General features: G+C 43.1%; 1 protein-coding gene across 1 annotated transcript in view; it reads left to right on the forward strand.

Annotated features, from left to right (window-relative positions):
* Positions 1 to 22,664, forward strand: part of GPSM1 (G protein signaling modulator 1) — a 95,799-nt gene that overhangs the window by 24,058 nt on the left and 49,077 nt on the right. Inside the window, exons 8-9 of the mRNA XM_044659678.1 lie at positions 198 to 306; positions 8,372 to 8,495. Of these exons, the coding sequence (XP_044515613.1) occupies positions 198 to 306; positions 8,372 to 8,495 (233 nt within the window). The remainder of the gene's footprint in view (positions 1 to 197; positions 307 to 8,371; positions 8,496 to 22,664) is intronic.

The raw sequence follows: 22,664 nt of genomic DNA on the forward strand, positions 1-22,664 counted from the left end.
GTGGGGGAATTTAAAAATAGACCCTGCCATCCAGAAAGCCCTTTTAACTTGGCCTCAGGTGTTATTTGCTATGGGTTGTGGGAGGAAAAGGCTAAAAAGAAAGAGGCTGATGCAAGAGCACAGTGCCCAGACCATTAGCTTCCTTCTTCTCTCACTGTGAAAATGAATGGGTCTTGATGGCGTTTCCTGTTTGGCAGAGTGGGTGAGGGCCGAGCCTGCTGGAGTCTGGGAAATGCTTATGTGTCCCTAGGAAGTCATGAACAAGCAATGACCTTTGCCAAGAAGCATCTCGAGATCTCCCACGAGGTGAGATGAATTCCTCCCACCCAAAGATGTTTAGTTTGCAAATAAGTCCTATTGCTGAGTTTTCCTTGTGTCCTGGGTAGGCTCTGGAAGTCTCTAATCCATTTTTTAAAGAATGTTTTAAATGCTCTAGCTTCAAGGAGAATAGGGTATAGGGATTAATTGATCTCAATGGGTTATTTCAACTTTAAAATTTTAGAATCTCTGAAGGATAAAGTTGACATTTCTTTGGTATAATGCTCAGAGGGCATGAAAGAGCCTTGGATATGAAGTTAGGAAAACCAGGTTAAATACCAGCACTAACGTATATAACTTATGACCTTGAGCAAACTCACATAGTAGAGAGGTCACTGGATTTCAAGTCAGAAAGACCAAAGTTCAAATCATACTTTAGATACCTACTAGCTGTGTGATACTAGGCAACTCATTTAAACTTTCTATGCCTCAGTTTCCTCCTCTGTAAAACTAGGAGGTTGGGCTCAATAGTTCCTGAAGTCCCTTTAGGCTCTAATAAATCAATAAGTCTATGACCTATGTGATATCTAGGGTCCTCATTTGAAAAATAGGGATAATAATATTTGCGTTGTCGTTCAGTCATTTCCATTGTGCCTGACTCTTTGTGACTCCATTTAGGTTTTTCTCAGCAAAGATACTGGAGTGTTTTTGCCATTTTCTTCTCCAGTTCATTTGACAAATGAGGAAACTGAGATTAAAAGGTTTAAGTGACTTGCCCAGGGTCACCTAGGTAATAAATTTTAGGGCTAGATATGAACTCAGGAAGATGAGTCTTACTATTCTATCCACTGTACCACCTAGCTTCCCCGATATTTATATTATCTTTTCTTTTTTAAAGCTCAAATTTATTGTAAAGATTTGCAAAGTCCTTTATATATTTTTTATATTTTCTCATTCAGTTCTCACAACAATCTTGTGCAGGAAACACTATAATTATCTCCATTTTAAATTTGAGCAAACTGAGACAGAATCACCTTACTTTCTCAGAATTGCATACCTAGCAAGCATCTGGGGCAATATTTGAACCCAGGTCTTCCTGATTCCAATTCCAGATTCTCATACCCCTCCAATATAGCAATAGGAAAAAGCAATTTATGAACCTTACAATTAAATATAAATATGAACTACTATTACAATCTGTCTCCTTTCTCTCCCCTCCTCCATTCCCCACTAACTCTATCTCCAATGGCTCCTTCTCAAAAAACCTCTGTACCCACCAGGATGGTGGTCCTCACACTTCATCTCCAGGCCCCACAAACATACTCTTTTAGCTCTCATGCTCCCCCCCTCATCTGAGATGCCAATCCCCTCCCCTTCCTTCGTGACTATCTAATTGTGTCCACTCTTCAAGGCCTCTTCCTGTCTCCTCTGGGAAGCCCCCCTTACAACCAAAAATTGAACAGGTTTTCCTTTTTTTTTTTCTTAACTCCCCTAGCACTTATCTGTATTACTCACTTGGCACTTAACAGAAGCCTCCTTGGGCCGTTAGTTAATCTTTTATGTGTATATGTCTTGCCTTCCCAAATGGACTAAGATCCATAGCATCATGTCTCAATTGTTTCTGTATTCCCCATGGTACCTACCACAGACCCTGGGGATATAGTAGGCATCAATAAAAATTAGCTGATGATGACAGATTCCCTGATCTTTGACCCTTCTCCCCTTATTCTACCCACTAACAATCCTCTAGTCCAGTGCCGGGCAAACTTTTTAAAGAGGGGGCCAAAGGAAAGGAAATGCTCGTCTGTTAGTCTGTTTCTAAGGCAACTCTTTTGAAGTTTCATTGTATTGTATCCTACTCATTGTATTCGTCGGATTAGAAATAATGTTGTGCATGAGATAGAACATTTCAGGGGGCCCCATCTGGCCCTCGGACCATAGTTTGCCCATCACTGTTCTAAGCAGTCAAAGAAAGGAAACTGGTAAAAAAAAAAAAAAAAAGATACTGATCCAGGCATGAATAAGTCAAGGCCTAGCACATGGGGCACATAATTTTATTTTTTATTATTTTTTTACATAGAGCCCTTTAGATATCTAGTGAAATCATGGGGCTCTTCTCAAAAAAAAATGTTTTCTAATACAAAATAAAATAAATAGGATTACAAGAGAACCTGATTATATTGGAATACAGATATTAAATATTTTTTAAAACAAGTTCATGAACTTAGCCTAGGGGACAGCAAGGTAGCTCAGTGGATAGAGAGCTAGGCCTGAACATGGGAAATTATGGGTTCAATTTTATCCTCTAAAACTTCCTAGCTGTGTGACCTTGGGCAAAGTCACTTAACCCCCCATTTCCTAGTTGTTACTGTTCTTCTTCTACTTAGCATTGATTCTCAGATGGAAGGCAAGGGGCTTTTTGTTTGTTTCTTTTTTTTAAAAAAGGAACCCTTGGCCTGAAAGATGAAAGAATGCCCTTGGTTGGGATGGCTAGGCCCAGTGGAAGCTGGATGGAGCTCAGTCCTTTGCCATTTGTCTACAGATCTGCGTGATTTTCATTCCCAGACAGCTTAGAGCCCCAGGCGTCTTGGAATGTTCTCCAGCAAGCAGGGCTCTTTGTGGAGGAAGAGGGAGGGAGGCACAGGAGATGTGAGGAAGAAGGCACTCCACCATGAGAGAGAGGAATCACTTTGTGCCTAGGAGCCCTCCTCGGGAGCTGTGTGGGCCTTTGTTGCCTCCGATGATTGGCAGGAATGGGGCAGGCCCCCCCAACCCAGCAGGGGCACCGACTACCGGGCCAGGCTGTCTTCCTTCTCCAGCACTGAGGGAGCACACTAACTCCTCAGCTCGGAGCTTGGAGAGCTGCCTGCTAGCTCCTAGCTTCCAGCTGGAGGCCGAGCCTGGGGAAGCACAGCCAGGCTTTCTTAAAGAGGGGATGGCAACAATACCAGGGCTGTCTGGCGCTTCCCAGGCTTGGGGGAAAGGAAGCGAGGAGGTGGGGGAAAGGCCTTGGAAGCTTGCAGGTGCGACGTGGGGGCATTACAGGGATAGGCTCCCCAAATGGCTGTTTCAGACCCGTCACCCCCAAACCACCAAGTGCCAGGAGGAAAAAGGACCACCACGAGGGCAGCTGTCACTCACCTGCACGGACCTGTTGGCCCCATCCTCACAAAATCCCTTCCTTGAAGTGCTGGCAGAGTGATCATCCCTCTGTGGTGTGGCAGACGCTGTACCTGGTACCAGGAAGAAGGAAAAAGGAAGAGATGGTCCTGCTCTCTAGGAAACTTAGTCTAGCCAGGAAGATAAGACTCACTCGAAACAATGACACAAAAGACAAGATTGTGTATAAGGAAAGACTTTATGTGCTATGGGAGATGGGCAAGGGCTGAGGGGCAGTGAAAGGGGAATTTGAACTGGGTGGGAAGCCTTGAAGGGTGAACCCAACATCATCTCTTTGTCCTGTATCACTCCTGTATCCGAAAGGCCTAGACTATCCTGCCGCTGTGTGTCTTTGGGCTTTTTTCCTAACTTCTCTGTGCCCCCAACTAAATGTTTGACTTTGTGGTGGCTTGGGGAGGAAGTAGGGAAGCTGAGGAACTTTTCCTCAGGCTAATAAAGCTCGGGCAGGAAGAAGAGCCTAAGCATTGAGCAAAATGAGGACAGCCCGTGTCAGACTGTGCAGATAGCATCCTTTTTTCTAGAACAAGTCAAGGACAGCACAGCGACCTCAGAGAGTTTCCCAATCATTTCTAAGACAAAGTGGAATCTCAATGGGACACTGTTAGAGAACAGAATTCATCGTTTCATAAATATTCTACTTTCCTGAGGACTTTGTTAAATGATAGTTTTCCACATAAGGAGGACCCTGAAGAAATTCTAAAAATATTTATTAATGGAATTAAAATAATACTGTTAATCATCATGCTTAACATTTATATAGGGCAGCTAGATGGTTCAGTAGATAGAATGCTAGGCTTGGCATCAGGAAGATCTGAGTTCAAAATTAGCCAAAATCAGACACTTCTTAGCTGTGTGACCTTGGGCAAGTTACTTAACCTCTGTTTGCCTTAATCCACTGAAAAAGGAAATGGCAGCCAATCCAGTATCTTTGTCAAGAAAACTCATGGATAGTATTGCCCATGAGGTCATGAAGAGTCAGCTACAACTGGGCATGACTGCAAAACAACAACATTTGCACAGCACCCTTTAGAGGAGTGGTATCAAACTCAAAGAGGAAGGAGCCATTAGCCTCAGACACAGCTAGGAAATGTCTGAGGCTAATGGCTCCTTCCTCTTTGACACTGGCATCCATGGTCTTATCTGGTACCATGTGGGGCAGACTCATCAGTATCAAAGGATGAAACTGGAAGAGACCTTAGAAATCATCTAGTCCAGGCCCCTTACTTATGGATAAGGAGACCGAGGTCCAGAGAGGGGAAGGTCACCCAAAAGCATTAGCAACAAAGCCAAAACTAGAACCAGGTTTCTTGACTCCGAGTACAATATTGATTCCCAATCCAGAGCTCTTTTCATTCAGTCGATTTCAACAGACATTGATCAGACTCATGTTTTAGGGGGCAGCTAGATGGCACAGAGGATAAAGCATCAGACCCGGAATCAAATCTGTCCTTAGACACTTCCTAGCTATGGGACCGGGGCAAGTGACTTTAACCCCGTTTGCCTAGCCCTTCCCCTTCTCAGTTAGAGTTCTTACTAAAATAGAAAGTAAGGTGGTAGTTGTTTTTTGTTTTTGTTTTGTTTTGTTTTGTTTTTTATAGGGCATCTAGGTGGCACAGTAGATAGAGAGATCCAAACCTGGAGATGAGACATCTTGGGTTCAAATCAAACAATTTTCTGGCCAAGTCACTTAATCCCCATTGCTTAGCTCTTACCACTCTTCTGCCTTGGAACCAATACTTAGTATCAATAGTAGACTGTAAAGGTTTTTGACAAAATAAATCTTCTATTTTATGCTAAATGCTAGGGATACAAAAACAAAAATAAAACTATTCCTGTTCGTGCTTGCTTTGGCAGCACATATACTAAAAAGTAAAGCTGCTCTCAAAAGGGAGAAAGCAATATATAAACACTAATACTATAAAGAAATATTTATTGAATTATGCATACAAATTTTCTAGGAGAAAGCAACATATGTGTCAAAGAACACCATGGTAACTTATCTCAATTCAACCCTAACTTTATCATTTTCATATCCTGTCACATCCTTCTATTTAACAATCTCTTTCCTTGATCCTGTAGCCTACCCCCTCAAATATTCACTCAGTCCTCCCATGTTCCTTTGTCTCCTTTCCTCCCCTGTGACTGCTCTTCTCTCTATGCCACCTCCACCTCTAGAAACAGCCTTGCAGTTCTACATCATGTCACCTTTCTAAACCCCCTCTATTCTAAAAATTTCCCAGTGCCTACCCCTGACCCTGCATTGTGACTTCTAGTCAGCATCACTATTAGGAGATCCCGTGCACCAAGCTAGGAAGCAGGCATCAGAGATAACAGCCCCTGAGTTTGGGCTGGATGGTACCAAAGGAAAAGGGAAAGAAATACTTCTAGGAACCCTCAGAGACCCAAGCCAACAGGTCTAAAATAACAAGTCATGGACATTTTAGGGGCACCAAGGCTACCAACCATGCATAACTAGATGATGCCTGAAATTGCAAATATTATAAAGTTTCATTCCTTTTACTTAAGACAAGAGGTTTAATTGGGGCAGTTCGGTGGCACAGTGGATTAGCACCAGGACTGGAGTTGGGAGGTTCTGGGTTCAAATGTGACCTCAGACACTTCCCAGCTGTATGATGCTGGGCCAGTCACTTAATCCCATTTGCATCGCCCTTGCCCTTCTCTCCTAAAATTATTACTAGTCAGAGTTTTTTTTTTTTTAAAGCAGAGGAAATTTCCCCAAAATATACATTATTAAAATGCAAGCTTTTAACCTAGGAGAATTCATATATATTAAACTTCATTAGTCATAGAATCACAGGATTTTTTCCCAATATATTTTTATTTTCTTCAATATTTCTCACTTACTGTAAAATGTTTTATCACTTATTTTTTTGAAACTTTGAGTTCCAAATTCTCTCCCTCTCACCTTCTCCACCCACCTCCTAAAGAAGATAAGTGTTTCATATAGATTATATATGTGAAGGCAAACAAAACATTTCCTTATTAGCCATATTGCAAAAGAAAAACACTGACCAAAAAAAGACCCAAGAAAAATCAAGAAACTAAAAAAAAATATGCATCTCTCTGCATTTAGACTTTATCAGTTCTTTCTCTGGGGGGTAGATAGCATTTTTTCATCATAAGTCCTTTGGAAAAAAGTGTCTTAGATCATTGTATTGATCAGAATAGCTAAGTCATTCAAAGTTGATCATTTTTTATAATATTATTGTTACTAAGTATGAGGTTCTGCTGGCTCTGCTCACTTCATTTTGTATGAGTTCATATAGGTCTTCCCAGATTTTTATGAAACCATCCTGCTCATCATTTCTTATAGCATAATAGAATTCCATCACAATCATGTGTGGTAACTTGTTCAGCCATTCCTCAATTAGTGGACATCCCTTAGGTTTCCAGTTTGCCACTACAAAAAGAGCTCCTATACACATTTTTGTGCGGTTAGGTCCTTTTTTTCATTTTCCTTGATCTCTTTGGGATACAGACCTGGTAGTGGTATTGCTGGGTCAAAGGGTCTGCACAGTTTTATAGCCTGTTAGGCATAGTTCCAAATCATTAGATCAGTTTACAGATCCATCAACAGTGTCCCAATTTTTCTACATCCTCTTCAATATTTATCATTTTCCTTTTCTGTCATCTCATAGATGCGAGGAGGCTCATAAGATGTTAAGACCTAGAAGGAACCTTGGATGTTATCTCATATGCCACCTCCCACATTTAATATACCAGTAAACTGAGGCCAAAGAAGGAAAGCAACTGTTCAAATCTAAACTGATAGTTAGCATCAGAGTCAGGATTAGAACCCACACCTTTTTGTCTCCTAATCCCAGGTTCACCATGGAGATATAGCCCATTTGAAGTTCATTTGAGGAAGCAGAGATAAGGGAAAAGGATAGTACCTCAAACAGATACCCACGGACTTCCCCAAAAGCTTTGGTTTAGACCTTCTGTAAATCAGGAGTTCTTAACTTTGTGTGTGTGTGTGTCTGTTTTGGACCCCTTTGGCTGTCTCATGAAATCAAGGATCCCTTCTCAGAATAAGGTTTTTTAATTGAACATCTTCATGGTAGAATGGATAGAGCACTGGGTTTGGTGTCCAGAAGTCCTAAATTTGGGGGCAGTTGGGTGCCTCAATGGATTGAGAGCCAAGCCTAGAAACAAGAGGTCCCAGATTCAAATCTGGCCTCAGACACTTCCTAGCTGATGACCCTGGGCAAATCACTTAACCCTCATTGCCTAGCCCTTATCACTCTTCTGGCTTAGAATCAATATATAGTATCGATTCATTTTCTTTTTTTTTTTTTTTTTTAACCCTTACCTTCCATCTTGGAGTCAATACTATGTATTGTCTCCAAGGCAGAAGAGTGGTAAGGGTAGGCAATTGGGGTCAAGTGACTTGCCTAGGGTCACACAGCTGGGAAGTGTCTGAGGTCAAATTTGAACCTAGGACCTCCCATCTCTAGGCCTGGCTCTCAATCCACTGAGCTACCCAGCTGCCCCCTAGTATTGATTCTAAGGTGGAAGGCAAAGGTTTTTAAAAGAAGAAGTCCTGAATTCAAATCTAGCCTCAGATACTTATTAGCTTTAGGACTCTGGGTAAGGCCCTTACCCTCTATCTACTTCAGTTTCCTTATCTGTAAAATAGGGATAATAATGGCACCAACCTTCCTGGATCATTGAAACACTTTGCAAACATTAAAGTACTATATAAATGCTAGCAATTATTATTAAATACTTACAATAAAATGTATATTACAAAGGAAACAGATTCTGTTGATCGCACAGATATCAAATTTAAAAAGAAAAAAACAAGCTCATAGACCCCAGGTGAAACCCCCCCCCTGCTGTAAAGGCAGTGCTGGGTACCTGTTTCTGCCATCCTAATATGCATCCTTTCCCTCTACCCTGGCGTTTGCAGATTGGAGACAGGAATGGAGAGCTCACCGCCCGCATGAACATTGCCCAGCTCCAGCTTGCCCTTGGTGGGGATGCCAGCACCAAGGTAGGGGATAGGCCTCACTACCCTGGCTATGAAGCTCAAGGTATGTTCTTTCTGGGACCCCTCTGTTGCCCTTGTTATCCAAAGAGCTTGGGATAAAAGATGGTTATGGTTGCTTTCTGGGTGGATGGGGCAAAGTGGCATTAGTCCTGGGTTTGTACCTTTTTCATGAAGCCGATCTGGGCAAATTCAAAGTTAAGATTAAACTATTACCTTGTTTCCCTAAGGCAAAGAGAGAAAAACAGAAACCAGCTTGAGAGAAATAAGATACCAAGATGGTTTGTGTGTTGTTTCAGTGAAGGAAACGAGGCACGAGGCGGAAAATGTGCATTTTGTTTCAGGAACTAGAACCAGGTACCACATCAGTTTGCAATGAAGAGAGCTAGATCCTATCCAGGACATTGGTTGGCCTGTTCCAAGTTTTGGGGTTCCTAGGTGAGGGCAGCAAGGACCCAGCCCCCCACTCCCCAGGAGCTACCTTTGGAGATAGCTGCTGACAGTTCTGGGTTAGTTCCCTTCCCTCCAGAGCAATCTGCAGCCCTGGCTCCAGAGGAAGACTGAGGGAAGCGCTGCTGGGACCCTCACTCTGGGCATCACGCCAAGCCATCTGGAGGGAACCTACAGGATCATATGTAGCTCTAGCTGCAACATTCTAGGAAGGGCTTGACAGGGGTAGAGTTGGAAATATCTTGGTTCTAGAATCAGGGGATCTAGACTCAAGTCTCTCTGATATCTCTCTGAGTCTCAATTTCCTCATCTCTAAAATGATAGAGTTATACTAGATGACCTCTGTGGGTCTTTCCAACCCTAGATCTTATGAAGTAACTAGAAAAACAGAGAAACACATGTGAATGTAGTGCATAAAGCACTAGCTTGAGGAAAACCTGGGTTCAAATCCTGTCTTGGGCACTTTCCAGCTGCAGGACCTCGGGCAATTCACTTTACCTCTGAAAGCTCCAGTTTCCTCATTTGTAAAATAAGGATATTGAAATAAATGGCATCGAAGGTCTCTTCCCATCTCTATATCTGTGGTTCTGTGGTGAGGGAAATCAAAACTCCATTGTATAAGAGCAGACAAAGTAAGGGGCAGTGGGGGTAACACAGTCAATAGAACTCCAGACCTGAAATTGAGAGGTTCTGGGTTCAGATACGGCCTCAGACACTTTCTGGCTGTATGACCCTGGGCAAGTCACTTAATCCCAATTGCCTAATCCTTACCACTCTTCTGTCTTAGAGGTGATACTAAAACAAAATGTAAGTTTTTTATTGTTTTTTTTTTAATAAGGATGCTGGACTAAATGACATCTAAGGGCCTTCCCATCTCTAGATCTAGGGTACTGTGGTGAGGGGGCTCAAGACTCCCTTGTGTAAGAGCAGGCAAAGTAGATTGGGGGTGGTAGACCTGGAGAAGAAAAGATTGAAGAAGGGCGAGGTGTAGCTTTCGACAAATAGCTGAGGGTTGTCACATTGAGGGGGGAGCCAACTTTTCTGTTTCTGAAGATCAGAACTAGACCAATGGGATAATAAGGCAGATTTCTATATAACCTAAGAAAGAACTTTCCAACAATTGGAGCTGTCTGAAAATAGAGTAGGCTGCCTTGGTAATGAGTAAGCGTGTTCAAGCGAAGATGAAGCTCCATCTGTCAGGGATGCTCTAGAGGGGTTTCCTGTGCTGGGTGGGAGTTGGAACTAGATCATCATAATAATTCCTCACGTTTATAGAGAGCTCCTCTGTTTTCAAAGTGCTTTTTATACATGACCTCTGAGAAAAAGAACTCCTACTAGGTCTGCTTTGGGGTCAGCTCCCTACCTCCCAGTTTGCAGCACTTGCTTGTACCTTATGTTCTTGTCCATTGGATTTCGCAAACTTTTTCAACATATGACCTCTCCCAAGGGTCTCTCTTTCATATCCCTATCAAGGCCCTTTGTTTCATATCCCACACCTCTAATCACTTAATCAGGACGCATTTAATTCCTGGCACTTGGCTAGGAATTGGAGACATAAAGGCAAAAGTGAAAACATAAAGCCTTCAAGGAGCTTATAGCCTAATCAGGTGTGATGACATATACATAGGCAGGAATAAACAGATGATACCAAGTCAAATTATGTCATTTATTAAGCACCTACTATGTGCCAGCAGCTGTGCTATATGTGCTGAAGATACAAAGAACAATGAAACAGTCCTTGTTCTCAAGAAGTTCGTGGTCTAATAGTGGAGACAAATGCAAACAACTCTGGACCAAGATATAAACAAGATAATTTGAGATCACTTCAGAGGGAAAGTAGTAGCATTAAGGGGAATCTAGAAAGACTTCTTGCAAAAGGTAAGATATTTGCTAAAACCTGAAAGGAGTCAGAGAATCCCAGGGAGAGGAAGAGGAGAGAATTAGGGCATGAGGGATAACTGGTAAAAATGCATGGTTTCAGGAGATGAGTTTTCTTGTGTGAAGAACAGCAAGAAGGCCAATGTCATAGGATCATAGAGTACATGAAAGAGAGTAAAGTATAAGAATACTGGAAAAATAGGAGGGGGCCAGTATATGAAGGACTTTAAAAACAAAACATGGTTTTATATTTGATCCCAGAAGTGATAGGGAGCCACTGGGATTTTTTGACTATGGGGATGATGTAATTAGACCTTGGACTTTAGGAAGAACATTTTGACAGCCAAGAAGAGAATGGAGAGTGATTCAAGACAGAAAGTACCACCATCAGACTCTGGGAATAGTTCAAGTAAAAGATGATGAAGGACTACACCAAGGTGGTAACAATGTCAGAAGAAAAAAAGGAGCATATAGGAGAGATGTTAGGACGATCAAATCAATAGGTCTTGGCAACAGATTGAATATAGGAATTTTGATAGCTAGGTTGTGAGGGACTGAGAGAATAGTGTTCCTCTTGACAACAATAGAAAAGTTACAAGGCGATAGGAGAAGGGTTTGTAGGGAAAAATAATAAGTTTCATTTTGGACATTTTGAGTTTAAAACGTCTACTGGACATCCAATACAAGATTTCTGAAAGGCAATTGGGGATGACATGGGAGATCAGCAGAGATCTTGGCACAGGACAGATAGATTTGGAAATCATCAGTATAGAGATATGAATTAAATAAATGGGAACTAATGAAATCACCAAGTGAAGTAGGATGGAGGAAGAAGGAGGCCCAGGAAAGCTCCTTTGGTGATTCCCACTGTTAGTGAATATATAACCTCCATGATGATCCAGCTAAAGAAACTAAGAAGGGGCAGACAGAGAGATAGGAGGAGAACCAGGAGAGAGGAGTGTCATGAAAACCTAGAGAGAAGAGTATATCAAAAAGAAGATGGTGATTGACAATATCAGATGCTGCAGAGAGGTCAAGAAGAATGCCACAAAAGGAAGGAGAAAGAACAAAAGGTAGGGGAGTTAAAACAAAGGAGAGTTTATTAGAATGGGGAAGACTGATTCTGTGTTTGTAATTTGTTAGTAGGGAAGCAGACAATAGAAGGAGCTAGGTGATTCAATGGATGAAGTGCTAGGTCTGGAGTCAGGAAGATTCATCCTTCTTAGTTCAAAACTGGCCTCAGATACTTACAAGCTCTGTGTCCCAGGATAAGTCACTTAACCCTGTTTACCTCAGTTTCCTTACCTGTAAAATGCCCTCCAGAAGGAAATGGAAAAACACTCCAGTAACTTTGCCAAGAAATGAGGTAATGAAGAATTGGACTCAAATGGACAACAATAGTAGATAGTAGATAGGGAAAGACTGAAGGTAAATGAGAGAGTAGAGATAATAGAAGGATCTTCTACTGGAGAAGATGAATAGGATGAGATCAAGCAAGCAAATTAAAGTGTTTGCCTCATTGCCAAATTTGAGATGAGTGGTGAAGAGATCATGGTGGAAGACATCTAAGGGATAGAAGATGAGGAAGAGAGAAGAGAGATCTCTTTAAAAAATGGTCTCAGTTTTTTTTTCAGTAAAATATGAGGAAGATTTATCAACTGAAAGGATGGGGAGAGGGGGCACCAACAGAGGTTTGAGGAGGAATGAAAAGACTAGGAATAACTGCTGTGGTGAGCTGAGTAGCAAACCAATTCTGGAGGTGTAAAAGATTGCCTTGCTACATTGAAGGCTCAGTTGAGACTAGAGAACATAAATTTGTAGTGGACCCAGTCAGCACAGTTTCAGGATTTTCTTCAGCTTCATTTAATAACACAGGATTACAAATGAAGGCAGCAGATAGTGGGAATAATCCAAGGCTGAGGCAGGGTGGGGCAAGATCAGCAGTAGGGTAAGGAAGAGGACACAGAGCAAGACAAAAGGATATAGCAGGTAAATACCAGAGAATTTTGTGATGAAGACAATAACAATTATCAGGATAAGGAAAGACTTCCTGTTGAAGTTAGCTCTTGAGTGAGCTCTTGACAAAAATCAGTGATTCTAAGAAGTGGAAGTGATGAAGGTCCACACTAAGGTGGTAGCAGGGTCAGAAGAAAGAAGGGGGCATATAGGAAGGGTGTTAGGAATGTAGACTCAACAGGTCTTGGCAACAGATTGAATATGGAGGGGTGAGATACAGCAAGGAGTTGTGATCTTGGGTTGTGAGGGAGTAGATTTCAGGAATGGGGGTCAGTTAATGATGAGGCACTGAGACAAGAAAAGGCATGTTCTCTAGCAGTAGTCAGGTTTGGTAGAACCATAGTGTTTTTCCATTTCCATTTCCTTCTGGAATAATGGGTACCAAGGCTGTAAAGGGAGGTTGAGACAAGGTCGTGATAGGCTTTAAATGCCCAGCACAAGTTTAAATTTGATCCTAGAGGTAATAGGGAGAATCAAATAGGGTAGGAGATTGGCACCATTATTCTCTCCCTGGCAATCTTGCCATTCTCTCCCATCTCTCCAACAATACAACAAATTCAAAGGAGAGTAAAAAGGAGATAGAAGGAGTAGCTGGATGGCTCAGTGGATTGAGAGCCAGGCCTGGAGATGGGAGGTCCTGGGTTCAAATGTAACCTCAGACACTTCCCAGCTGTGTGACCCTGGGCAAGCTACTTAACCCCTATTACCTAGCCCTTACCTTTCTTCTGCCTTGGAACCAAAACACTATATTAATTCTAAACCAGAAAGTAAGGGTCAAAAAAAAAAAAAGGTTGAAAAGAAGGCAGGTCAAGTGGAATAACCTGCCTTTAACTGCTTCCAGCACCCAACAACTGTCTGGAACTCTGAAACATATCTCCTTCTCTCCAGAATTCGCCTATGACCTCCCATCTCTTTTAGGAAACCAGGCTCAGTGAGAGATTAGTTAGGTTGTTACCAGAATTTTTAGATTGCAAAGCATTCTATTTCCCAACCATTCCAAAGATATCCTATCCAGAAGGTCCAGAGAGCTCATAGCAGAGGCAGGTGATGGAGACAAGCAAGGAAGACGAGGCCAGGTTGTAGGGATGGATGTGCCTTCCCACTTGGAAATAAGAGTATGCAGGGGAGAAGGAGGGGGAGGATGCCTGGGAGTGTGTGTGTGCGCCCTGTTAATTAGGCAACATTTGGCATCCAAGACCCAGCCTCCCATAACAACCTCATTCATTGGAACTGCCACTGATCTACTTCCCCAGGTCAATTCTGTTCTCAGCACAAGTACAGAATGTTCTCCTGGGGGGAAAAAAAGTAGAGGGAATAGAAGGGGGAGGTATGTGGAGGAATACAGAGAAGAGGAGTGAGAATGGGGTGATAGAAACTTTACATGCTTCTAGAGGGAAGGAAAGACTGGGCCAAGTCAGAGGAGAATTGCTTACAGTATTTATTCAGATTGCTTTCCCTATAGTTCAGGATACAGTGATGTAGCTTCCAGGGCATTCTCCCTAAAGATAGGGTTCAGAACCAAGGCCAAAGGAGCTGGACCTGGAATGGACCTCTAAACCCAGTACAATCTAACCAGTAAGTCAGTGCTGTTATATACTAGTTGAGATGTCACAGCTTGGCCCAATCCCAAAATTCTGCTGGGAATTGCACACACTCTTGCTATTCTCATTACTGGGGATGAAGGAACAAGGGAAGGGAGCAAGCATTTATCAAGGGCCTACTACAGGCCAGATCCTGTGCTAAGTGCTTCACAAATATTATCTCATTTGCTCTTTTGAACAACTCCTGGAGGTTTATGCTATTATGATTCCCATTTTATGGTTGAGGAAAATGAAGCAGCCAAAAGTTAAGTGACTTGCCCAGGGTCACATAGCTAGTTGTGTCTGAAGCTGGATTTGAACTCAGGTCTTCTTCACTCCAGGCCTAATGCTCTACCCACTATGTCACCCAACTGTCTTTGGCACAATTGGAAGTAACTCCACCCTAACTCAACACTGCCACTGGGACATGGCTAAGGGAATTTATCTCCTAGATTGACTCATGAGTGCTAAATAACCTCCATTTTTCAACTGGAGGCCATCTGAGATCCCTATCCTGAAAAGAGCCTAGGAAGAGGAAACTGAGACCATGGATGAACTGTCCAGGCAGAGAAGGTGGAAGAAGAAAAGACACTAAGATTTCCCCAGCCTCTTCTCTAGTTGGAGGGTAACTCCAAAGCTTAGGAAACATCCTACAATCAGGGGACGGATGCTAATCAGATAGGGATAGTGGCAGTTAGAATGGGTAGCAGAAGGAGGTACCATCTTAAAACAGTTTGACTAAGAATTGGCTTTTGGCCAGGAAGTTTATATGTATCTCATTTCATTTGGGTTGATCTGGTCCCTGAGAGAGACATAGTTTCCTGTGCCTTTCAGGGTGAGGAAAGGAGCCCTGCTCAGTCCTATTGATAATATTAATCAACTACCAGGACTGGCACCAGAGAGATGGCCAGTGTCCTCCTGGCCAATGTCACTGCAGGTCTGTAGGTCTTGGAGCAGCCACAGAGAAGCTTGCCAGAAGCAAGATGAAGGAATGGTGCCTATCCTTGTGGAAAACAAAAGGTCTGTCACCAGGTGGCTCCCACAGGGATTCTTATGTCACTCTAGAATCATTTTTCTTCTCAGACCAAAAGGAAAAGAGGAAATTGGAAGATTTTTTTTTAATGCTGGTATGTACTAGGAGATAAAGCGACTATCCCCATCCTTCAGTATTTTACTCTAGTTCTGTATTACTCTCTGTCAGTGGCTCCTGAGTGGCTACAACAGATTAGGGAGAGAGGGAATATTGCCTTTCTATGGAAACAGCCTCCAAAAGTCCTCCTTAGAGTCTATATCACTGCCTAGGAAGACAAACTATTTCCAGCAGTCGAGATCCAGAGTCAATAGAAATTATTTCATCACATATTTGGAAAGAGGCTGGTGTCTCCCTGGGAAGCATCAGTCCCTCCCACAGTGTTAATAGTGGTTGGAAGAGAGCAAATTGAAGGTCTTGTCACCTAGACCATGGGGAGGCAGTTCTAAAAGATCTCAGAATAGTGCTGGGGCTAGGGCTAAGGCCTAAGCTTGCCCTAGGATACTGTTGGATGGCAGGGAAGAGCTCTAGGAGTCAGGAATCCTCAGCACTGTCTTGGAAGATCAAGGTAGTGCTGTTCATCTTTCCAAGACTTTGTTGGTGCTAGGTTTGCTATCTCCTATTAACTTTTTGTGGGTAGTCAGGCCTGTTCTGGCCATCTTATCAAACTCAGATGGAGGGACTGAATGTCTTCCTGAGAGCTGACCCAATACATCCCCAGGGGATCTTGTGCCCAGGGCGCAGGCTGTGACATCTACCAACTACATGGATAGGACTCACTCAATGGGTATCCCCTGGGGCGGATGCCTTCCTGCCTTCCCTAGGGGACACGCAGTCCTGTGCCTTCCCTTGCCTGGTGCCCTCTCCTGCCTGCAATGATTCAGAGCCAGTATGGGGGTGGTTGAGTGGGATGAGAGGAACAGCAATCTGATTTTCCCTCCGGCAGCCTCATACAGTTCCTTTGACTAGACAGAGAACCCTTTCAATATTAACCAGTACAAGAATTCCTTCCTTGGGAGAGGGCAGTGTGTGTGTGTGTGTGTGTGTGTGTGTGTGTGTGTGTGTGTGTGTGTGTGTGTNGGGAGAGGGCTGTGTGTGTGTGTGTGTGTGTGTGTGTGTGTGTGTGTGTGTGTGTGTAGGTCTGTATGTCTGTCTGTGTGTTCCAGGCCCTCGAAAACTTCTAGAAAGGTTTGTCTGTTCTACATTTATAGGGTTACCCAAGAACTGGTGACCAATGTCCTTTGTCTTATGGGAAGGGGACACTTTTCTTCATTTTCCTCCAAGAAGTAGCCCATCTGGGGTACAATTGAAAATGCCATAATTGTGTAACCCCTAATATATGCCCACCCCCTTGCCCACTGGAATCCCTAATTCAGGTAGGAAGGAAAAGAGGGTGGGGTGGATTTGTTAGGAAGTGATGCAAAGGAGGAAGGACTGAGTAGGGAGCAGAAGTCCTTCTCACTGAAACAGCCCTGACTTGCCCTCCTGAGAAAGTGACTCTGTACCCTCTCTGGAGCATCTTAAAGGGGCTGGCAATCCACCAGAAGTAGGGCTTAAGGTGCCCACACAGCACCCAGGGCAGCCAGTATAGGACAGAAATAGCTGGGACTTGGGCCCTCTCTATTTTGGCCTCCTTGAAATAAACCCAAAAGAGAGGGTCCTCCTGGCCATTTGTCCTGCTGCTCACTTTCCACCAATCACCTCCAGCCCCATCTCTCTCTCTCCATCTCTAGTTACCAAAGGGTGCTGAGAGAAGATGAAATCTCAGGAGACTTTCACCTCTGGCTCAGGTGAAGGATAAAGAATACCTTCTAGTTTGAAGTTATTAATCTTAACTTGCTTTTTTTTTTATCATTCAGGAACTATTCAAATAATTGGTTTCTTTTGAAAGCTCATATATTTTATTTTATCTATTTATAAATATTATTTTCCAAAAGGGTCGGTAGGCTTCACCAGGTAGCCACAGTGGGGACACAAAAAAAGGAAGACAGGGCAGCTGGGCTACTCAGTGGATAAAATGCCAGGCCTGGAGACAAGAGGTCCTGGGTTCAAATCTGGCCTCAGATATTTCCTAGCTGGGTGACCCTGGGCAAGTCACTTACCTTCAGTTGCCTAGCCCTTACCAATCTTCTGCCTTAGAACAGATACTTAGTACTGAGTCTAAGACAGAATGAAAGGGTTAAAAAGAAGAAGAGTTCTTGTGGCTTGGCCACTTCTCAAAGTGCATATATTTATATATATGCATATATTTATAAGTGCATAAACTAAAATACACGAGATTTCAAAAATAAAACAAATGCTTCTTCAAGAAGAGCTCTCCAGCTAAGTCTTAAGTCTTTTTCAGGGAGAAGAGATTAGAAGAAATCTGGGGCCTAGACATCCTGAAAGCCCTAAACTTGCCTTGCAAACTAGCACAGAAAGTATGAATCAGGGGAAAGAAGGGAGAGGCTAGGAAAGAACCCAATTTGCCAAAACCCCTTTCCTGAAGTTCCTAAAGGCTTCCCTGATAATGTAAAAGGTGCTATTTCAGGACCCAGCTGGGGCCTCTGAAGAAGAAATATTACACTTGTTATTGGCGACTTTTAGAAAGTTCCTGAAAGAAGGCCCAGGGCTCTGGGCTATACAATAAACTTTTTGATAGAAAACAAAAATAATGAAATGGAACCATCTTCATACATTCTGAGCAGTCCCATCCCATCAACTGGATGTATCCTCATTTAAGTAGCTTTTGCTACAGTGGGAGGGGGCTGTCCTGAGCCAAACACAATTTAGTCCAGTCCTACTTGAGGGCAGCTACATGGCACAGTCTATAGAGTGTCAGACATAGAGTCAGAAAGACTCATCTTCCTGAGTCCAAATCTGGCTTCAGACACTTACTAGTTGTGTGACTCTGGACAAGTCATTTAACCCCATTTGCCTCAGTTTCCTCATCTGTAAAATGAGCTAGAGAAGGAAATGGCAATTCACTCCAGTATCTTTGCCAAGAAAACCCTAAATGGGGGTCAGGAAGAGTCAGACCTAACAGAAAAGCGACTGAATAACAACACTTGAGAGTAGTGGCATCTGTAAAATACCTGGTGGTGGTAAGGGCTGAGGTCAAGACATGGTCTACAGCTGCAGAGTGAATTCATATGATCAGGACTGGGAAAGAAGGGCCAGTTTCCTTTGAACAAGCTACTACTGGACCTTGCCTATCATTCCATCTCTCAAGGCTAACCTTCTATTAACTCCATGAAACAGACTTTCTGCCTTGTCCGGTGTCCCATTCTGGGTGGGGGGCTAGAGGAGGGGGGGCACCCTTGGGCAAGTTCCTTCTATAAGCTCACTAGAGATGCTGCCTAGGATAAGGTCCAAGATCCTGCCTTTTATGGGGAGTATGGTGCAGAAGTTTGAGAGAAGACATGACCTCTTATAGGGTAGGGACACCAATCAACCCTAGTTTCCTTTAGTGGCCTGCTATGGCTCAGTCACCCAGAAATTAATTCAACTCTGAAGCAAGTTTAAATTCCAGCCCATTCCATCTCCACTGAACAAGTTCCTCAAGCATTAGCACTACTTGGGTGACAGACTTTAAAAATTATCCAAAGCTTCAAGTGAGGCCTAAAGTTCTAGTTCCTTTCCCCTTTTCCCTTTTCCCTTTCCTCTTTCCCTTTTCTCCTTTCCCCCTTCCCTTCCCTTCCCTTTCCTTTTTCCTTTCCTTTCCTTTCCTTTCCTTTCCTTTCCTTTCCTTTCCTTTCCTTTCCTTTCCTTTCCTTTCCTTTCCTTTCCTTTCCTTTTTCTTTTCTTCTTTTTTTCCTTTTTCCTTTGCTTTTCTTTCCCCTTGCTGAAACAGCAGACAGGCAAACAGCTCTGAACAATTCAAAATCATAAAATGGAAACCATTAAGAAGGCTATTTGGCCCTCAAGCTTGCTGGTGACCAGTGTGCTGTCCCAGGTAAAAGGACTACAAACTCCCAAACACCTTAGGCTATTTATTAAGGGGAGGGACAGGAAGCAGAAAGAGCCTCATAAATACACTCTGAATGCAGGCAGTCAGAGGGAAGCTCAGCCAATCCTCTGCAGGAAAGTTTGAACTTTCTAGATTCAAAACACCTCAGCAAACTCCCCGAGACAGAGAGTACATTTAGACTTGCCCTAGAGGTTTTCCGCCCATCGGCCACTGCCTGGCCACCAAACACGGAGGGCGGGAACAGAACCAGCCTAGAGACACATAGACAGAGTTTTCCAATAGTCAACCTCAGTCCTTCGATCTCCACATCTACCCCAGCCCCAATGGGAGCCTAAGAAGACCCATCTTCATGGTGGAGGATCAAGTAATTTGGGAGGCCCTGTCCAGAACCAACAGTCTTGCAGAAGAGGTGGGGGAATCGAGTCCAATTCCCAGGTCCTTAGGCGATGACTGGGAGAAAGCCCCTCCACCAAGACAGGGAGGGAAATGGAGAAAGATTTTCACCGGGTGTGGTAAGTAAAGGGCAGTGTCGGGAAACCACTCTTGGCTATACTCTGAGACTCCCCCAGAGTAGGAAGATAGGAGATAGCAGAAGATCGAAGAAGTAGGAGACATCCAGGGTGGGGAGGCACAGTCATTCAGATAATTTACCTCCACCGCCTCTGTCACCCACAAGCAATTCTGTATTTGATTTTTTAAAGCGTCATACGATTTCTTTTTTAAATGTGTATCAGACTTATCTTTTTTGACTCTGGTTTAGACTAAGGTTCATAGGAGTTTGTTTATATGCTTGCTGATGACCAAAGGAGATGACCTAGAAATGAATCTAGGGCTGGGAGAAGTCATCCCAACAGATGGGACTGAATGTTCTCAGTATTAGGTTTGAGTGGATAATCTATCCATAGATAATTGAGAGGCTACCTGGTCCCAAAGAGCATCTTCCATAATGGGAAATGAGCTCTAGTATAGGCAAGGGGAAAGAGAAAACTCAGTGGCAAAGATTAAACCCATCCCCAAGATAATAGCACCATCAAGGTGTATAGTCTGAATGGCCCGGGTAATTTCTGGTGATTACCCATATGAAATTACCAGCAGGAGGCTTTCAGGAAGAACAGAGATTAATTGCCTTAACCTAATGCTATTACAGACCCAAGAAAAGCAGGGAGAAGTGTAATTAACCACTCCTTAATGATTAGAAATCCTAGAGCATTTAATTGGCCTCTTTCCCTCCCGTTTTAGGTCTGGCAGGACTAGGGTGTTGCCAGTGCCCTAAGCAAATAAAGGCTGCCTTTCTCTGTCTCTCCAAACCAAAGCCAAGTTGGAAAAAAGGGGGGGAGGTTAGATAACAAATGCCTAAATTCCCCACATATGACAATTTGGAAAATGGGGAAGGGGACACTTTTAAAAAAATCTTTTTTATGGACATCTCTGCTTTTGAAACATCACCTCCATTTCTGAATACCTCTCTCCCCAGGAAGCCGTTTCTTTTAACACAGATTTAGAAGAAAGAGGCAAGTGTGGGGGAGGGAGCAGTTTTTCAAAACAAACCAACAAATAAAAAGTGTGACAATATTTTTGCAGTATTCTATACTCAGAGCCCCCTCCCCCCATCTGCAAGAAAGCAGGAAAGTGGGTTTTTAAAAAGAACCCAGGTCACTTAACCGAGCTTGTGGGATATTTAGAAATGATTAGAGTGTGCCGTAGTTGGGCCTCTTCTTTTACTAGCCCCCAGTTTACTCTAAGGCACTTTATTGCTGTGTAGCCAATTTGCACCCCACCCCATAGCCCTTCTTCTCCCCCCTCCCTCCTCTCACCCGAGTGTACCTCAGCTCAGCAAATCCTGTGCCTAGGACACTGTGGTTATTTTAACACAAAAGTTGGCTGCCCACTAGTTGGGTCAGGGCCATCCTGCACTGCAGACAGTATCTTTGGGGGCCTTTCATCTCTCCTCAGAACTTGGCAAGATGTCCTTTTAAAAAACCAATTCATTTCCATCTCAGGCAATTTCATTATCTAGTATTTGAGAAAAAGGAATCTGGGATGTGACCCAAGGGACTGGAAGCTGGAGAAATGGCAGTGTTTGCCTGCCAGGCCAGCATTCGTACCCCTAGAGGTGACAGGCACCCTCTTCAATCAACCCCAAACCTCAGCCAGAGATGATTTCCTGAGGACAGGGACCAGGCCTTAGTCATCTTTACATTATTCCCCTTGGCCCTTCCTTAGCTGGGCTATAAACCTAGTTTGTTGTCTTGTCATATTCATTTGTGTCTGATTCTGTCACCCCTTTTTGGGGGTCTCCTTGGCAAAGATACCAGAGCGGTTTACCTTTTCCTTCTCCAGTTCATTTTACAGATGAGGATACTGAGGCAGAGTTAAGTGACCTGCCCAGGGTCACATAGCTAGTGAGGCCAGATTTGAACCCAGATCTTCCTGATTCCAGTCCTGCTACCTAGCTGCCCATACATCTAGTAGGGGCTAGTTAAATGCTGAGCTATCTCATCAGTAAGACCTACGTCCCAGAGAGCATTGACCAGCTTGATGTCATGGAAAGAGCATTGGACTGGGAGGAAAAGGTCTGTTTTCTATTCCTGGATTCTATTCCAAGGTCTGCTATAAACAAGTGTTATAACTAGGCAAGTCATTTCAGTTCTGGTGTTCATCTGTAGAATATGACTGGATTTGATCAATGGCTCTCAAATTTGTGGTCTCGGGATCCTTTTGCACTCTTAAAAATGCCTGCGAATTGCCCAAAGAGCTCTTGTTTCTGTCAGTAATGTCTATTGCTATGGACCATATCCAACATTAAAATATCTTAGTATGATGAAAAAAAAATTTAAGACAAACATCTTTATACTAAAGCACTTTACAAATATTGTCTGTTGGATGTCCACAACCCAGTGTGGTAAGTGCTATTATTATCACACCCATTTCATATAGATGAGGAAGAAGAGGCATAGAAAACTGAAGTGACTTGCCCAGAATCAGTCAATAAGTGACTGAAGTAGGACTTGAATTCAGTTCTTCCTGACTCTAGACCCAGCATTCTCTCCGCTGTGCCACCTAGGAGACAGTGACCACCCACATGCATGAGCTGATGACTTATTAGCAAACCATAATCCCAAATATTACCATTTGTAATATCAAGCGCCTTCTTTTTTTAATTCAAAGATATTTCATTTTTCCAATTACACATAGTAATAATTTTCAATATAACATTTTCCAAAATTATAAGATCCAAACCATCTCCATCTCTCCCTTCCCTCCCCCCACTTAGAAATGGTAAACAATTTGATCTGGTCCTTCTTAAGGCTA

The sequence above is a fragment of the Gracilinanus agilis genome, chromosome 2, assembly GCF_016433145.1.
Source record: "Gracilinanus agilis isolate LMUSP501 chromosome 2, AgileGrace, whole genome shotgun sequence".
In the NCBI taxonomy this organism is placed as follows: domain Eukaryota; kingdom Metazoa; phylum Chordata; class Mammalia; order Didelphimorphia; family Didelphidae; genus Gracilinanus; species Gracilinanus agilis.